Consider the following 17,531-nt stretch of genomic DNA (forward strand, 5'->3'; position numbering starts at 1 on the left):
AAGGATACTGTAAAAAAACACAAGACCAGACTCTGTAGGCCTCTGTTAGCTGTTTATGGCAAAGTTCATGATGGTACAAAAAAGTAAAGAAGTAGTGTTTGGAAGGGCAGCCAGGAGAAAGGCTCCGCTCTCTAGAAGGAACATGGCAGGACAGATCAGGTTTAAGTTCAGTCTGACCAAGCAAACTTGTGGAACAATATCCTTTGGACTGAAGTGGATGTATTTGGCCATAATGCACAGTGCCATGTTTGGAGAAAACCAAACAGCTGATACCAGCTGTCAGCACTGGTGGAGGGGTGATGAGCTGGGTTATTTTTCTGAGTCACAGGACCCGGACACCTTGCACTCGACCAGTCGATCAGTCGAAGTATCCTACAGTCCGACGTGAGGTCATCTGTCCTATGACCAAAACATGATATAAATTTGTTCATGCAAACTGGTCATTAAAACAGAAAAAGACAAGTCCAGACCTGAACATGACTGAAGAACTGCAGCGGGACCTAAAGAGAGCTGTGCATCAAAAAAATGCTCACTAATCTCTGTGCACTGAAGCAATGCTGTAAAGACGACTGGCCAACATTCCTCCACGATGATGTGAGACTGATAAAGTCATAAAGAAAGATTATTACTTCGAGTTATTACGTTCTTCCACAAGCTGTTGTTAATTTTAGAGCCTGCTCAGATGATTTTTTATGTCCTCATGCATAAAACCTTAGAACTGAAAGAGGGTTTTTTTCAACCATAGCCGTTGCAGTTGTTCTTACATCTGATAAATAAAGTCACATGAACAAGTCATTTCTGTAAACCTTAACTTTAATATGAGAGAGAACAATGGGTCCTCTTTAACTCTGAAGAAGTGAGCTGGGGCAAGACTTCACGACCCACAGGAGTAATCATAAACCTGAAATCATAGGATTCTGGTGTTTGCTACTTTGGTCACAATCTTCTAGATTTATGATTCATGTTAACAGTAACGTTTCAAATCAATTAACTCTTAGTTTTGATTAAATTCATGGAAATGCATGTTTTATTTACAGAGCTGTCACTTTGTTTTGCTGAAAGTTGTCAGAAAATTAACTTTTTTTAAAAATTCTTCTTTAAAAAATAATCATTAGTTCACTCCCGGGATAAGTTTCATTTGTCCCGGGATAAATGAAATTTCACTCTGGCACAAAATCTTCAGAAATATCTTGATGAAGAACTCAAAGTGACAGCCCCACCACACAGCTCTTACTGATGTTAACAACATGTGGATTAGTAGTCTGTCAAATATTGATTTACTAAATGTTTATTGTGTTGACAGTGGAATGAATCTGTTACTAGTCATGGGCCTTTGGAAAGTGAAGTTATTTATTAGCCACTATCAGATTTCAGGAACTTTGACGATCAAAGAAAAGGCTTTCTGTGTTCATGACCCAGCTCTAGCTGTGCTCGTCCTCTTATCACGGCAAAGATAAGGAGCCACTCTGATAAATATTGCTTGATTACCATCTTTTCAAGGATAAAGTTTATTTTCTGACTTATTAAAGTGCAGGTCAAACTTCTGTCCAAAGACCCATGATGTCCTCATTTAATGATGCCCCTCCTCTTTCCTCACTGTATCTCTGCACGGCTTGTCAATTGCAGCAATATCATGTCTTCACATATTTTAACAGCCACTTGATCTTTTGTGCATTTAACAAATCTTCTGCTTTGGCTCAGCGGGCTTTTCTGTCAACTCTGCTTTCCATCTCTCTTTCGTCCTCTTTGCTTCCCTGGATTGGCTTTGATAACCTGCTGCTGCCACTAAAAGCCCGCAGTCCTCTCGAGAACTCTGTGACTTGCCTGTCAGGTCGCATCTCAATGGAGGACTTGCAGACCCAAAGGAGTTCCAGTATGGACTGGCTCAGTAAGTTCACTGAAGTCTACATTCACACTGCAGACCCCTGGTGAGCTTCCATTTGGCGACAAAGAAACGAAGACCAGAGAGTTCAAATTTAGTCTCAAACTGAGGCTTTTTAAAAAATACAGACAGCGGATCGTAAAGTTGTGTCCGAGGGCATCTTTGTGCTGATGACCTGCAGCTTGAATGTAGTCACGACTAGCTTGAAATTTCACTAGATGCAAGTACTTGATGGTGAATAATCCCTGTCAGCTCAGGTTGTTTTTAAAGAATATTTTCTCTCACCTACACTACACCTATAAAAAAAAATTATCTGGCTGCATCATACTGACATGCACGTTATTACCAACAGTGCCAAAGGTGCAGATGCATGAAAGGCTGCAGTGGCACCAGATTGTTGCATTCTTTGAGGTTTTTCTTTCCCTCGGATCTCTGGACTGAAGCCTGTTCTGCTGTCACATTTCAGGATCATCTTCTACTTATTTTGTGTCTGCACCCATTAAGTCCATCCACAGAGTAAGGCTTTAAATGTGACAGTAAGAATGATGACACTAGATCTCATTATTATCAAAGCACAACAAGCTGATTGAACCTCAAGAAAGATGCATTAATAATGGTAATTTTACTATTCGTTTTTGACCTCCTGCCTTCTTTTATTTGAAATTCAAAGTAAAAAGTTGATATTTGATCTGATCACACATTTTATACCCGACGGGTTAGACCTAAATATCGGCCAGTTACTTTATCACAGACAATAGCTTTTGTCCTACAGCTTGCACGAGTATTTCTGATGGATTTTTTCTTCTTTTGGCAAAGCATGTAAGGAGCTAATTGTCTGGGCCACTTTGGGTTTCTGCCTCTTTTCCTCTTGAGTCTTAGACCACAGTGGGGGTGAAGCTGGTCTAACTAGTCAATGTTGCCCTGTCTGAACAGATAGTCCCACCACAACTCCCAGGAACCTGACATCCACCAGCCTGAATGACGTCTCTGACAAACCGGAGAAAGACCAGGTAAGTCGCCCTCATGCATCTGCTGTACTGTTTCTGGACACCAACCCTCACCAATCCATCAGACTCAGTGGTGAGAGGTTTATATTTCCTGGAAAATGAAGGGGATGGATCTCTGTATTCCCAAGTTCCCAGTTTAAGGTGGTGTAGTTGTAACAATACGCTTGATTATTTTTATTAATCTGTTTTATTCTGAAACATTTATAATGAACCAGCTTGTCTGATTTCTCGAGCTTGAGGCTAAAAACAAGCTAGTGCATTGGCAGAAGAGATGAGAAAAGCCTGACTAGACTCCATGACAGAGCTGCATGGTGTAGGCTGGATGTAACAGAGCTGAGGAGGCCCGTCGGAGTATTTCGTGGTTGTTGCTTCACAGCAGAGATAACATTGTCTAAAGTGCATTGTTCCAGCTCCTGGTATTATCACCCAGCCTGCTGTAGCTGCTCTGAACCTTCCCCGCCTTTTCCTTTGATGGTTAAAGTGGAAATTTTTGTAGCAACTTTAGACTGCAGTGAGGATCAGGCTGTGGCTGATAAAGGATGATGTCATCAACAGCAAAGAGAGACTGAATTTCCTCTGCAGCCTTACAGTCGACAGCAGCGGTCCCCAAACCCCGGGGCACGGACCGGTACTGGTCCGTGAGTCGTTTGGTACCGGGCCGCGAGAGTTGAGGCTTGGGTGTGAAACTGATGGTTTTCAGGGTTTTTAGTGTTATTGTTTTTATCGTTGACTCGGTTTCCCTGGGTCTTTTCCCACGTGTTATCAATAAATCTTCTTTTTTTGGTACTGGTTTTATTTTGTTGTATTTATCTGCGACACCTTAAAGGGCGGTCCATGAAATGCTGTTGGCCATAAACTGGTCTGTGGTGCAAAAAAAGTTGGGGACTGCTGGTCTACAGTGCCATTAAACTGTGTTTGCACCGTTCCTGATTTCTATCAGACAAAGATTACTCGAGTAAATACAAAATGCAGTTTTCAAATCATGGTTTAATTTATTAAGAGGACAAAAAAGACTAAAAAACTTTTTCCTACCAGCCCTCGGTGAAGAAGTAACTGCCCCCTAAACCTAATTACTGGCTGTGCCACCCTTGGCAGCAAGAAGTGCAGTCGGGTGTTTGTGATAACTGTCCGTGAGGCTTTCATGTGATTGTGGAGAAACTTTGGCAGAATCTTTTTTGCAGAATAGTTTTCATTCAGCTACAGCTGGGGGGATTTGCCTGTTAAAGGCACACCAGAGCATCTCGGGCTTTGAGGAGTCTTCACCAAACCCTTTATTTGTCTTTTGAGCCATTCTGAGGTGGAGTTGCTGGTGTGCTTCAGATTATTGTCCTGCTGCAAAACCCAAGTGCACTTGAGCAAAACTCATGGCTTGACATCCTCCTTCAGGATTTTCTGGTAGAAAACAGAATTCATGGTTGCATCAATTACAGCAAGTCTTCCAGATCCTGAAGCAGCAAAGCAGCCCCGTGCAGCGAACACATTATCACCACCATGTTTGACTGTTGGTGTGATTTTCTTTTCATGAAATGCTGAAGTAGTTCCACACCAGATATAACAGGTATGAAACCTTTTGTTTCATCGATCCACAGAATATTTTCTTAAAAGTCTTGGGGATCATCAAGATGTTGTTTGGCAAATCTGAGCTATGTCTTTGTATTGTGTTTGGTCTGCGGTGTTTTTCTCTTTACATTTTTACTCTGTGTCTTTCTTATTGTCTTTTGGATGCTGAGTCAGATGAGTCATTGTTGGGCTCTTGGAGTAATTTTTGTAGGCTCACCACTCCTGGAAAGGTTCACAACGGTTTCATTTTTTCCATTTATTTTTTCCATAATGGCTCTTACTGTGTTTCACTGCAGTTCCTTATAAATGGCTTTGCAACCCTTTCTAGACTGATAGAGACAGCTGTAGATCGTGGCATGATGCGTTTCATTTTGAGATTGTTGAGCCTACTTTACTTTGTCTTGTTTAGCAGGAATCAGTGACATTTGTTACTGAGTCTAGAGGAATGATTCTCACTTCGGGTGCGGATGAGCCCCAGTTCATGTTACGACCCGTCTAGGGGCCAGGTCATAGCATGGATGAGGCACTCGCTCCCCCACTTCCTCAACTGTTACGGAGCACTGCACCCGGCGGCTGTCACAGGCGTTAGGGGAAGCACAAGAACCTCTCTTGCCGGCGGTGCTCCAGGCTATATTTATAAGACGGGTCCTCCAGCTGGAACCAGTCATTCCGGAGCCATACTTCCACGCACCAATCGCAGCAGGGATTTACCATAACACAGTGAGCTGTTCAGACAGAAACAAACACACATGACAGGTGTCGTAACCCAGGTTTTAAACAATAGGGTTCATCACGAATTACGTGGAGGGGGCAATGACTTTTTCACAAGGGCAGGTGGATAGTTTGGATAGTTTTCTTCCCTTAGTGAATGAAACCATCATTTAAAAACTGCAGTTTGTATTCACTCAGGTTATCTTTGTCTGATATTAAAATTTCTTTGATCTGAAACATTTAAGTGCAAAAAACATACAAAAAAATGGAGAAATCGGGAACAAGGCAAATACTTGGCGCTGTTGCTATATTTAGATCATCTAACACGCCCACAGGACATAACACAGTTTTCCTCTGGGTTTTTGTCAGAGGCTTCCACACACTTGAGACACGCTGCTCCTTTGCCCTCACGCTATCTTATCCTTACTACTTGTATGCCAACATGTGTAGTAGCATCTGCAAAGGTTGTTCATTACCAAAGTGTAGCTCCTGGAATATTTCTCATGTAGTCTACCTGTGTGAGTCAGAAATGTGACATGTAAACTCTTCTGACTGGATAAATGCAAAAACATTGTAGCTGTGCTGATTACTAAAACGAACAAATAATTTTATTTTCCAGACTGAGTAGATTTAACAAAGTCAGATTAATCTAAACTAATCAGTGAGTTACTTTCTCATGAAAATATCCAACCCAGTATCACGGCAAGATGGAGAATAGACACACCAGTCGACCATGTCATAGCATGCAGAAATTGCATTACCACCAGGGGGCGCTAATACATTTAAAGCCGTGAGGTGAAGATCTACAGAAGCTCAAAAAAAGTACATTCCAAAGGCCTTAAGCAGTTAATGTGTACATACACATATAAATGTGATAATAATGTCTGTTAAACACTCAAATAAAATCTCCCCCTGCTGTTACTGCAGAGTACTGCAACTTACTGCAAATTCTGCATGCGTGTCATACGATTCATAGAAGCAAAGTGCCAAATGGACACAGTGGACCGGCGTTTCTATTACACGTTTTGTTGTGATGTTGGGTTGAAATGGCAGCTCTTCTCTGGACTGTACTCTATGCATTCTCATTGTATGTATTGTCATATTCCATGTGTCATGTTACCCCAGTTCACAGCAGACAATGTTTTATATGCCCTCATCCCAGACGAGGCCTGTGGGAGAGAGGAATTAGGTCAGAGCGACCCAGTCAGAGGGACCCAGTGAGTCTCCTGTGGGACAGATTAGAGACTCCCAGGCAGGAAACGAATCTCCTAAACCGAAGCTCCTCCACACCCACTCAGCCCATAAATACCATAATGACGTTTCCACATGGAGCGATCGTGACTGATAACTTGTTGCTAATGTAGAGATAAGATAAAGACGGGAGCTGTTCAGATTAACATACAGAGACTGCAGCCACTCGAGGTGCACAGATGAATTACAAACGTATATAATTAATTTTCTCTTCACAGTGTATTACTTTTGCAAGGACTTACAAGTATTAGTTTAAATTTGAACCTGAGTAACAACATCTAAATATTATATTGTATCATATTCAACAAACGCAGTTCTGAAAATGTTGGGATGCTTTTAGTGGGTTTTTGGTGCCTCTAATTTCTTAACACGTCACATCTCAGATCTCACTTTGATCTTTGCACTGGCTCATTTTAAACGTGCTAATAAACATTTCAGGTCCATGCATATTGCGTTTGTGTCTTAGGGCAGTAAACAACAGATTCAGGTGTACGTGGTTTACGAGCGCGGTGTGGATTAGCTGGGATTGGACACAGGCCGTGGTGTGCAGTTACACAGGTTTAACCTCTTGACTTGAATCATTTACAGACAAACTCTTTGCCAAGATGGCCCAACAGCCTGTGATTGGATCTGTTTGGCTGTTAACAGTGGAAGGTCACAAGTTTATGGGATTTCAGTCCTTAGACGCTGAGAAAGCCCAGTATGTCATCTGCATTTGCTTGTCATTTGAATATGTATGTTAGTCTGTGTGTACAGCAGGCTATCTAACGTCTTTTAGCAGCATCAGTCTGACCGCACCAAGCTGGCAGAGCTGCTTTTCAAGTCACTTTTAATAGTATTTGTTACTCAGTTTGGTGCCTCAAAACTTGTCTGGACCGATAATTGTTGGTTGCCAACAAGAACTCTAGTGCAGCGGTCTCCAACCCTTTTTGCGCCACGGACCGGTTTATGCCCGACAATATTTTCACGGACCGGCCTTTAAGGTGTCGCGGATAAATACAACAAAATAAAACTAGTACCGGTACCGAAAAAAAGAAGATTTATTCATAACATACGTGAAAAGACCCAGGAAAACCGAGTTAACGATAAAAACGATAACAAAATAACGCTGGAAACCGATAAAAACCCTGAAAACTATACATTTCACACCTGAGCCTCAACTCTCGCGGCCCGGTACCAAACGACTCACGGACCGGTACCGGTCCGAGGCCCGGGGGTTGGGGACCGCTGCTCTAGTGCACTAAAAAGGATAAAAAAGAAAACATTAAATCCACGACTGCATCAAAAGCATGAAAAAAACAAACCTCTGAAAAATGACCGAATCCAAACTGAAGCCGTCTTTAACACCTCACTGGTTTACTGCCGCCCCTCTCTGTCTATGCAAACACATTAATGACATAAGGATGAGCCGTCGTACAGATAAAAGTCCCATGAAAGACACACATGTAGCTGACCTCCTGGCATGTCTGTGTCATTATGTCGAGAAGAAATGCTCATTTTACTGCTTGCTTCTTATTTAGGCACCATGGGGGACGCCTGGTTTGGTATTTAACCTGAATGGGATTGCCTCGTTTGATATAGGTTTTTTAATTTCGAGTGCGTGCTTCTAGACGGCTTGCTGGTGTGAACGGAGCACCTCTCAACTCCTGTTGCTTTTCTCTTTTGTGCTTTTCAGCTGAAGAACAAATTCATGAAGAAGTTGCCAAGAGACGCAGAAGCCTCCAACGTGCTGGTGGGGGAGGTGGACTTCCTGGACGCGCCCTTTGTGGCGTTTGTTCGTCTGCAGCAGGCCGTGATGCTGGGAGCCCTGACGGAGGTTCCTGTTCCCACAAGGTGCCTGAAATTTTGTCCAATCCAGACTCCTGGTTGTCCGTTTGCAACCTGGATGTGTTGTTTATACATTTTGACAGGAACCTAATACGTTTTCCTTATTTTCTGTCACATCTTCTGAATGTGAATGAATCAGAGTGGATATCTCAGGCACACAGCTCTGACAATGAGCACAGGAGGCCGATGTTCAAATCTTTCTTTTGAGAGCGGCAGCCAATCAGAATAAACCTAGCTTAAAGGGAAATGATGATAATGTTGAACTGTGAATCATGCAAAGCTGCTGTAGCATCACAGTCCACCAGTAACATAGTAACTGTGGAGCTTGAAATAAGCTCCACTGCAAAATCCAATAAAAAGTGGATTATATGATAATTCCGGATATTTTATTATGATCAACAAACAGTAAAATATGAAAGAGTATTGCATCACAGCTGTAAAACACAGATGTATGACGGTGTTTCACCTGATGTTTGTTCACTGAAACAAGCATCATAAAGTTTGATCACTGACACCTGATGTCTGTTCTCATATTTAAGCAAAGGAGCCATAAAACAATTTAATTTTCAGTACTTTTCAGTGAAAGTATTTAAAGCTAGTTCATGGTATTTATACGACAAGGCCTCAGTTATGGTGTCATATCCATTATATCATCATTTGTTTATTCTTATAGTGAGCAACATCCTTTACTGCTCGTATCTGTATTGGAGAGTAGCTGAATAGATGATTGTCATACAAAGCAGCATCTTTGCAGCCAGAACAAAACAAAAATGTCTCTGAGCTTCGAGTTATGTTTTATAAACTGCACAGGGACCCCAAGTGTGCGCATGGCATCTGAATAAATGCAAACTGCCCCAAAAAGGCTCTAATTAAAATAAGAAAATATATTTTTAACCTGTAATCTTTTTGTTAAATTTGAACTCTGTTTTTTTTAATGTGGCTTCAGATTTTTATTCATCTTGCTTGGACCCAAAGGCAAAGCCAAGTCGTACCACGAGATCGGCAGAGCGATCGCTACACTGATGTCGGATGAGGTAAGATCTTAGATATTAGACATTAAAATGTGATCCTCACGTAAACCTGTTTAGGATAAAGTGCTGGTGCCAAGTGAACTCTTGGACATCGTGTCTGGGGAACGAGCTGAATCAGTAATCTTTGCAGTCGTGCAGCGACATGTCCTAGCTGCAGTAGCAGTTAGCATTATTTTAAGCTCTCCAATGAGGAAAATCGACCTCTTTAACATTTGTATTTGCCAGTATTGAGATAGATATAATCAATAGATACTTTATTGTCCCCACTGATAAACATGGTACACAACCCCAGCTGAAACAAAACAACAGGCATCACACAGAAGTGACCCTGCAGTGTAACCTATGTAGGGTTCATTTATTTCACACTGCTCTGTAAAGTCCTCAGCAGGCTCTTAAACCTACCCGATAGTAGCAGCTCATGCTGAGAACATATATTGTGCTGGATGAATCATAAAGTTTTATTACAAAATGTTTAAAAACCAGTTTATAATAAAACCTGAAACCAGTTTGGAGGCTATAGTGGTCTTTTTAACAATCGCTGCAGTCTGAACTAAGCAAGCTAACTTTGATTTCAGTGACACAGGAGGGTTCCCGTCCCATGCAGTTATCCCACACCTGATTACACTCAATAAAACAAGCCTGATTAAACATGCTCCCCTCCAAACACATGCCAGTGTCTGGAGGAGAACTTAACCAGTGAACCACATTATCCTCCCATGAATATGAAAGGTTAATGTACTGTATCACTGTGGACACTGAGATATTTACAGCACTGTATAATTGAGTGGTTATGAATAACACCTATCGCTTTGTGGGACCAGGTCTTAAATGCAAACTAAATAAAACTAGATGGGACAGGCACCTCTTTAATGTTATATTCATGCTGGGGTACATTATGAGAGTTATTGTTTTGATGAAAACAAACTGCATCTCTGTCCCCCTCCAGAGTTTTGGGATTTACCAGATGGGATTAGTTCACAATCCTTAGATCTGATATTGCAGTTTGCTGCCCCGTGACCCTGGATTCTTTGACAGGTGTCTTTTACACTTGAATGCCCCATCTCTCCCCCTCTGTGTGTTCAGGTCTTTCATGATATTGCATATAAGGCCAAGGACAGACAAGATTTGCTGGCCGGTATTGACGAGTTTCTGGATGAGGTGATTGTGCTTCCTCCTGGAGAATGGGACCCAGCCATCAGGATAGAGCCTCCAAAATCCCTCCCCTCCTCTGACAAAAGGTCAGTGAGCTCAAACTTGTCTGTTTTACATGATTCAGATTTGATGATTGAAGAAAAAGCTGCCTGTCACTAAAGAAGATACGCAGAATGGGTCATATCAGAGTTTGTGGGAAAAAAATATGTTAAAAAATAAGCGTTAGTGGTTCAGAGGGAAGTTGTCACTGTGATCTTATCTGAAACCAAAAGAGTTGATTGATTTAAACACCTGGGGCTGTATATTAGTGTGCTGGTCATTCATTAAACCTGTGTCAGCACAAACACTTCATCTAACTTCATGTGACCCAAAGTCTGCTCTAACTCTGGCAGCTTGTGTCTAAAAGAGCCATTTAATAACCAGCAGCATGAAAATATGTCTGCCTAGATGTTAACACAAATCCACAGAGGACCAGTGCGAGATTAGAAGACGTTTGTAGATAAAAGACGGAAAAATGAGGAAAAATGAGATGTTCCAGGAGAGTAAAATCACTGAGGTGCATCCAGGTGGACAACAGTGTTCAATTATGAAAGAGCTGGTTACATAAAGCTGGCATGTAGTAACTCTAGAATAACTTGACCTTCTATGATTCTTCTATGATCGATCGATCTCCCAGCACATACCAGTATCTGTAGGACCTGGATCAGGTACTCTGACTTCCTGCTGCTGAACAAATCTGTGCCTTCATGTGTATTTCAGGAAAAACATGTATGCAGGAGGCGACTCTCAGATGAACGGAGACATGCCTCACGATGGAGGTCATGGAGGAGGACATGCTGTGGGTGAAGAGCTCAGGAAGACGGGAAAGTATGACACTTTGAACAAAGCGATGTCATCTGCATGCAATAGTTGGGAGCACTGTACTGTTTTTACCTAACATATTGAATATTGAGTGAAACGACACTGTCCAGTGTCGCGTGTGTGAATGTCATGTTCGGTGCATCAAAACGAGTTGCTGGCTTTAGTAGTCCATACCACTGACAGCGACTCACCTTTTGCTTTGTCCTGTTTCAGGTTTTGTGGGGGTCTCAAACTTGACATCAAGAGAAAAGCGCCTTTCTTTGTCAGTGACTTCACCGACGCGTTTCACATTCAGGCCCTGTCGGCTATTATGTTTATTTACCTGGGAACTGTAACGAACGCCATCACCTTTGGTGGTCTGCTGGGAGATGCTACGGAGAACATGCAGGTCAGGCTTTTGCACCATGTGACGGTTTGAAGAGCGTTCACCGTTTACACTGTGAGCGTTTCCCTGACTGCTTTCCAACATGTGTGCAGGGTGTGCTGGAGAGTTTTCTGGGCACAGCCATTGCTGGTGGCGTTTTCTGTCTGCTGGGTGGTCAGCCTCTCATCATCCTCAGCAGCACTGGCCCCGTTTTGGTGTTTGAACGGCTGCTTTTCAACTTCAGCAGGTAGGTCTCCATTCTCTCTGTTTTTTAGATGCCTGGTTACTGCCCTGTGTTTTAGAAAATCTCAGCTGTCACTGTGTCTTTTTGATTCTGTTAAAGGCGATGCGTTTTATTCTTGGACTATGAATGAGTCACAGTTTAAAATGATCCTTATTTATACTTATCACCGTGCTTCAGTGCAATTCTTAGCTGATTCAGAAATAAGGCTTTTAGCTCTGTTTAATCCAGCTCGATTCTCATTTGCTGTCTCTTGAAACGGTTTGAGTAGAGGGCAGGTGGTGCAGAGCTTTCTGCACAGCCACATTAGGTACATCTGCTCTGACCTCATGACAACAGCACTCAACAGAAAATAAGGAAAAGCACAATAAGTTGTGCTTATGTTGTACTGAGCAATAACTTTTTAAGAAACAATATTCACAGTTCTTTGTGCTGTTTTTGTGCAAATTGTGTTCAGTGTCTATAATTCCAATAATACTATTGTTGTTTTACTCTGAAAGTCACATCCCCGTCCCATCATATGACTCATTTGCCCCCCCCCTTTTTTTTTTTTTAGAGATAATGAGTTTGACTACTTGGAGTTCCGCCTGTGGATCGGCCTGTGGTCGGCTTTCTTCTGCCTGCTGCTCGTGGCGACTGATGCCAGCTACTTGGTCCAGTACTTCACCCGCTTCACTGAGGAGGGCTTCTCCTGTCTCATCAGCTTCATCTTTATCTATGATGCCTTCAAGAAGATGATCAAATTAGCTCATCATTATCCAATCAACCCTGACTTCAGAATGGAATATGTCACGCAGTACGACTGCCTCTGCATGGCTCCTACTGTCTTGGGTGAGTAGTTACTAAATTAAAGGCATATCTACACACTGTACAGCCTGTTTTGTCCACGCATGCCAATGAGCCGGTCTGCTATTCAATGTTACAGGTTTTGCCAGAATCTTTAAGAACAATGCATGAAATTTATCTTCTTGTGAGAATAAGAACAGAGATCTTTTTTTAAACCAATATGATGCGTTTAATGTCTAATTATCAGTTAGAACAGAGGTTTAATTTAACACAGCTGGTGCTGTTCAGCTCTGTGTTCAGCTTACAGTAATGCTGCTGCATTGTGTAATATAGAAAAGAGGAAACGACAGTTCTGTGGATCGTCCAGTCCACTGGCATAAAGTTAAACCAGCAGTGCATTCATAGCTAAAGGTCTATGGTGCAAAGGCAGCAGTACACATGTGCATTTTCTTTAATCAGATTTGCTACAGCTGTACTTTTTATTTGTGTAACACTTTAAAAAACACAGATTAATAAAGTGTTTCAGTTTGAATATTACATTAAAGCTAAATGCACATGTTCACACAGACATCAACCAAATTATGGCCCAAAACAAAGGTAAAGATTAGGGAAAAGCTAACCTATAAAAACGAGTTTATCCTGCACCTAATCATAGCTGTCAGGTTGTATTGATGCTTTTCCCTCTTATTGTAGCTGCTTCTTCTGTGGCTTGGTCTAGAGTTTCCTAGCAGACATAAATGCATAAAACGTTTGTATCCTTTGTGTCAGATTACAAGAAGTTACAAGCATTGATGTCTCAATGTCAGATTGTCTGAACACTTATTATGTCTGCTTCAAGCTGTTCTGTGTAGATGGGACATTATTGAAATGAAGTAGCTGTTGAGTTCATTGTTAGCAGATTGCTGCTGATTTTCTTTGACATTCGGATGCACTCAGGTAACAAAGGCTGTTCCCAAGGGCACTTTAACATGATAGCTAATACTTATATTGAGATAGTATCACAATGAATGCAAAATAATCACTGTAACAAGTTAAGTCATAGCTGAGCTTTGTACTGTACTGCAAGTATCTTAACCTTGACCAGAGTTTACCAGGCTGATTGTCAGATGTCATAAATGGCCTCTGTAAAATTAATTTTCCATATAAGATTTCAGTCGTGTCACTTTGGAAACCTTTAAACGTATTAAAGCTCTCATGCTGAGAGGAAACATGTTTTGTTGTTTTCTTGCAGAAAACAGCACAGACATCATTGGCGATCCTTTAGAAGGCACTTCAGACTGGTTCTGGAACAACACAGATCTGGTGCGTCTCTCTCCTTTTATTTGATGCTTTTTAAGAAACAAACTAAAATGTATCATTTTCAGGTTAATAGTTTCTTTTGATGAGTCACCTGAGCAACCAAACCTTCTCGACTAAACCCCTCGCTGTGCTTTGCTGTATTAACCTCTGCAGGAGAGTCACCACATTAACACTGATGCTCTCGGTTTTCTCTCCTGTGTTTCTGGGCACTGTTTTATGAATCTCTTACACTGTAAAAGATGGAAATTCTCAAGCAGCTATTTTGGTTTAATTTAATCTGGAAGTTTGATCTCAAACTTTATTTAACCTGTTTGTTTCTCTCACGCAGCCACCGAATGCCACGTGGTCGTCCCTCTCCAGGACCGAGTGTTTGAAGTATAATGGAGAGCTGGTGGGCAAAACCTGCGACTTTGTCCCAGACATCACCCTCATGTCCTTCATATTGTTCTTTGGCACTTACACCTGCTCCATGTGTCTAAAAAAGTTCAAGACAAGCCCCTTTTTCCCCACCACTGTGAGTCAGTGTGCCGAGCTAATTTAACTGAACAAGCCATGTGTGAAGGAACTAAATGAAATTTCCACCTGTTTGTGGATCAGCAGGTTCCAGAGTCTCTTTGTGTTTTCTTTTCATTCAGGTGCGAAAACTCATCAGTGACTTTGCCATCATCTTGGCCATTCTTATCTTCTGTGGAGTTGATATGCTCGTAGGAGTTGATACGCCTAAACTTCTTGTGCCAAGTGAATTCAAAGTGAGTGCCCTCTTCCACCCAGAGAAATTAAAGTCCATATTAGTTATGCATGGCTTTATGAAACCTGAGGCAACAATAAACTCTTGTTAAATTGTCCTGCAAGTCATCATCATAGACTGTATGTAAAAGATGGCCAGTCGGCATAAGCGGCTACAGACAGTGGTGTAGCACTTTGTACCAGGTTCATCTTTCACTAAAAGCAGCCACTCTAATTGTGCACATAATGAACCTTAACACAGTTTCAGAGACAGGTTAACAAAAAAAAAGGTTTTCTGGAGTTTAAATGAACATGTTTGATGGACAGGAAGCCTTTGCAAGGATATGTACAATTTAAATCTCATGGACTGACTCTGTGTGTCTTCTCTCCTTATAGCCAACAAGTCCAAACCGAGGCTGGTTTGTGGCCCCATTTGGAGGAAACCCCTGGTGGGTTTATCTGGCGTCTGCTCTTCCTGCCCTTCTGGTCACCATCCTGCTCTTTATGGACCAACAGATTACTGCTGTGATTGTCAACAGGAAGGAGCACAAGCTAAAGGTAAGTCAGAAATCCTTCTGACAGAATGAGCTTTGTGAAGCGTCTTTACAAAGCTGAACGTTGTTGCTGCGTAAATACTGATAAATCCAACAAAAACAGCTTTTCATAAGGTGCAAACATAAGAGGTTTTTTTCATTTGGTTTCTCTTTTATGATGTATGGAACTTTTAGTGTGTTTCACATAACAACCTACAGTCCCTCTATTATAACAGGGGTGTCAAACATAAGGCTTGGGGGCCAGAATCGGCCTGCCAAAAATTCCAATCTGGTGCACCGGACGGCTTTGGAAAATGTGAAGAAGGGCACAAATTTTCACATTTTCTCTGTATTTTCAAAGGTTTTACAGCTTTTCCTACTGATAAAGACCTCCCCCATGGCCCTTCATACTAGAGATGGCACGATACCACTTTTTTATGTCTGATACCGATATCATAAATTTGGATAGTTTTAATCAATAAAAGTGTTTTTTTAGTATGTTGCTGCATTTTGTATAAGTTCATACTCAAATTAAAAAAGTCGCGACAGCTGATCATTGATCAGTTTCATGATTGAAGTAGCAGCAGGAGAGGGAGGGAGAGAGGCAGTCGCTCCATATATCTGTTGTTATGCTTAACGCTGGAATGCTTTACAAACATTCAGAGATGAACTTACACACTTGCTTTACTTCTGTCTGGGATCACTTTCTCGGAGATGAAATACCAGTTTGGTAACGAGGCTCCAAATGCTCAACCAGACCACCGACAGGTCTCGCACGCCACAGCCGCTCTATCAGGTGACGCACACTGCTCCGACGTGCTACGGTTATGAGCTGAGTTACGCCATGTTGCAAGTTTTTTGAGGTGCTTTCATGATATTTAATGGATCGGATTACATTTTTTATTTCTCTCCGATATCCGATCCAGTAATTTAGGTCAGTATTGGACCGATACCGATACGTAATATCGGATCGGTCCATCCCTACTTCATATAAGAACAAAGTAAAAAAGCATTAGACAAACAGTCAAGAAAGTTCCTGTGTTTTCACTATCTGCTATAGAAATGATGATTTTTACAGTGTTAAAAAAAATGAAAAAATTAACAACACTGTTTTATAATTACAGGATGTATTTAATTACATTTTTTATATTAAATATATCTAAACATCTTCATGTTGACATGAAGACGAGTTTCACTGGTCTGGCCCACCTGAGATCAAAGTGGGCCACGATGTAAAATGAGTTTGGCCTCCCTGCTCTAGAACACTGGATCCTTTCACACTGGAGCTAAACATCATTCTTCTCATAGGGGTGAGAGAGATGTCACGACAGTACTACCTGTTATTTTTAGGCAGTAACTGCTGAAGTAGACCAATAGGATTCTTTCAGCGGGGTAATTTGCCCCTTTAAACAATAAATGATGGAGCATCGCGTTGGTTCTTCTGTCTTATTCTGCAAACAAACCATAAATGAGCAGTTTGCAGGGTTTTAGGTCTGCCTGTATCTGCAGCTGTGCTCTGCTTACTGCCTGAACATACACACACGTTACCTCTGACCTTGTTTTTGTCTGTACCAGAAAGGGGCAGGTTACCATCTGGATCTGTTTTGGGTGGCTGTTCTGCTAGCAATTTGCTCCTTCATGGGTCTGCCGTGGTACGTGGCCGCCACCGTCATCTCCATCGCTCACATCGACAGTTTGAAGATGGAGACTGAAACATCGGCTCCCGGAGAGCAGCCAAAGTTCCTGGGTGTGAGGTAAGAGCAATGCTTGTTAGGAAGACGCCCCCTTTCTGGACTGTGGTCACATACAGCCCGATGACAGTTTTAGTTTGACTGTGAGAAATGAATGGCTTTTACATCTGATCTGCAGGTGAGATTCCAGGAAGAAGAAGGCAGAATCACTTGGTTAGATTTGGTCAACATGCATCAAAGAGCAGTAAATGGATAATCTTTCAGATATTTCATGCACTAAATTGAAAATGGAATTAAGTGCTTTCAGATGAAGGGCTGTGGTTAAAACTGGAAGGTCCATGAAGAAGGACTCGTGCTGTGATCTGCTCAAACACCAAGTGCTCTGCAAATGGCCCGAGTGTTGCAGCAGCAATGAGTCATTTTGAGATGTGATGAACACAGAAGCAAAAACCTTCCTCAAAAATAGTTACGCTAAGATGTTGAATTGGCTCATGAGTTAAACTTTTTCTTTTATTTTCTTAGCACATATGTCATGTGCACTGGAAAGAAGGCTGTTCATGCCAGAAATGCTCAAATTAGCCACACTTGTTTCGATTTCTGACTGTTAGA

At 41.7% G+C, this 17,531-nt stretch overlaps 1 protein-coding gene across 5 annotated transcripts in view; it reads left to right on the plus strand.

Annotated features, from left to right (window-relative positions):
* slc4a4a (solute carrier family 4 member 4a) overlaps positions 1–17,531 on the plus strand; it is a 65,213-nt gene that overhangs the window by 31,679 nt on the left and 16,003 nt on the right. For 3 of the 5 annotated variants that reach the window (XM_086315527.1, XM_086315526.1, XM_086315525.1), the window contains 14 exons: positions 1,793–1,888; positions 2,816–2,892; positions 8,087–8,244; positions 9,185–9,272; positions 10,353–10,507; positions 11,181–11,288; positions 11,496–11,670; positions 11,760–11,893; positions 12,444–12,718; positions 13,905–13,975; positions 14,301–14,486; positions 14,608–14,721; positions 15,095–15,256; positions 16,807–16,985. In XM_086315527.1, coding sequence (XP_086171653.1) covers positions 1,793–1,888; positions 2,816–2,892; positions 8,087–8,244; positions 9,185–9,272; positions 10,353–10,507; positions 11,181–11,288; positions 11,496–11,670; positions 11,760–11,893; positions 12,444–12,718; positions 13,905–13,975; positions 14,301–14,486; positions 14,608–14,721; positions 15,095–15,256; positions 16,807–16,985 — 1,978 coding nt within the window. The remainder of the gene's footprint in view (positions 1–1,792; positions 1,889–2,815; positions 2,893–8,086; positions 8,245–9,184; positions 9,273–10,352; positions 10,508–11,180; positions 11,289–11,495; positions 11,671–11,759; positions 11,894–12,443; positions 12,719–13,904; positions 13,976–14,300; positions 14,487–14,607; positions 14,722–15,094; positions 15,257–16,806; positions 16,986–17,531) is intronic. The other 2 variants (XM_086257699.1, XM_086315528.1) reach the window with 1 other exon arrangement.

The sequence above is a fragment of the Aulonocara sp. 'chitande type north' Nkhata Bay genome, linkage group LG12 (assembly GCF_057382095.1).
Source record: "Aulonocara sp. 'chitande type north' Nkhata Bay isolate Kocher_YH1m ecotype deep benthic linkage group LG12, A_spYH_male_GT1.1, whole genome shotgun sequence".
NCBI lineage: Eukaryota > Metazoa > Chordata > Actinopteri > Cichliformes > Cichlidae > Aulonocara > Aulonocara sp. 'chitande type north' Nkhata Bay.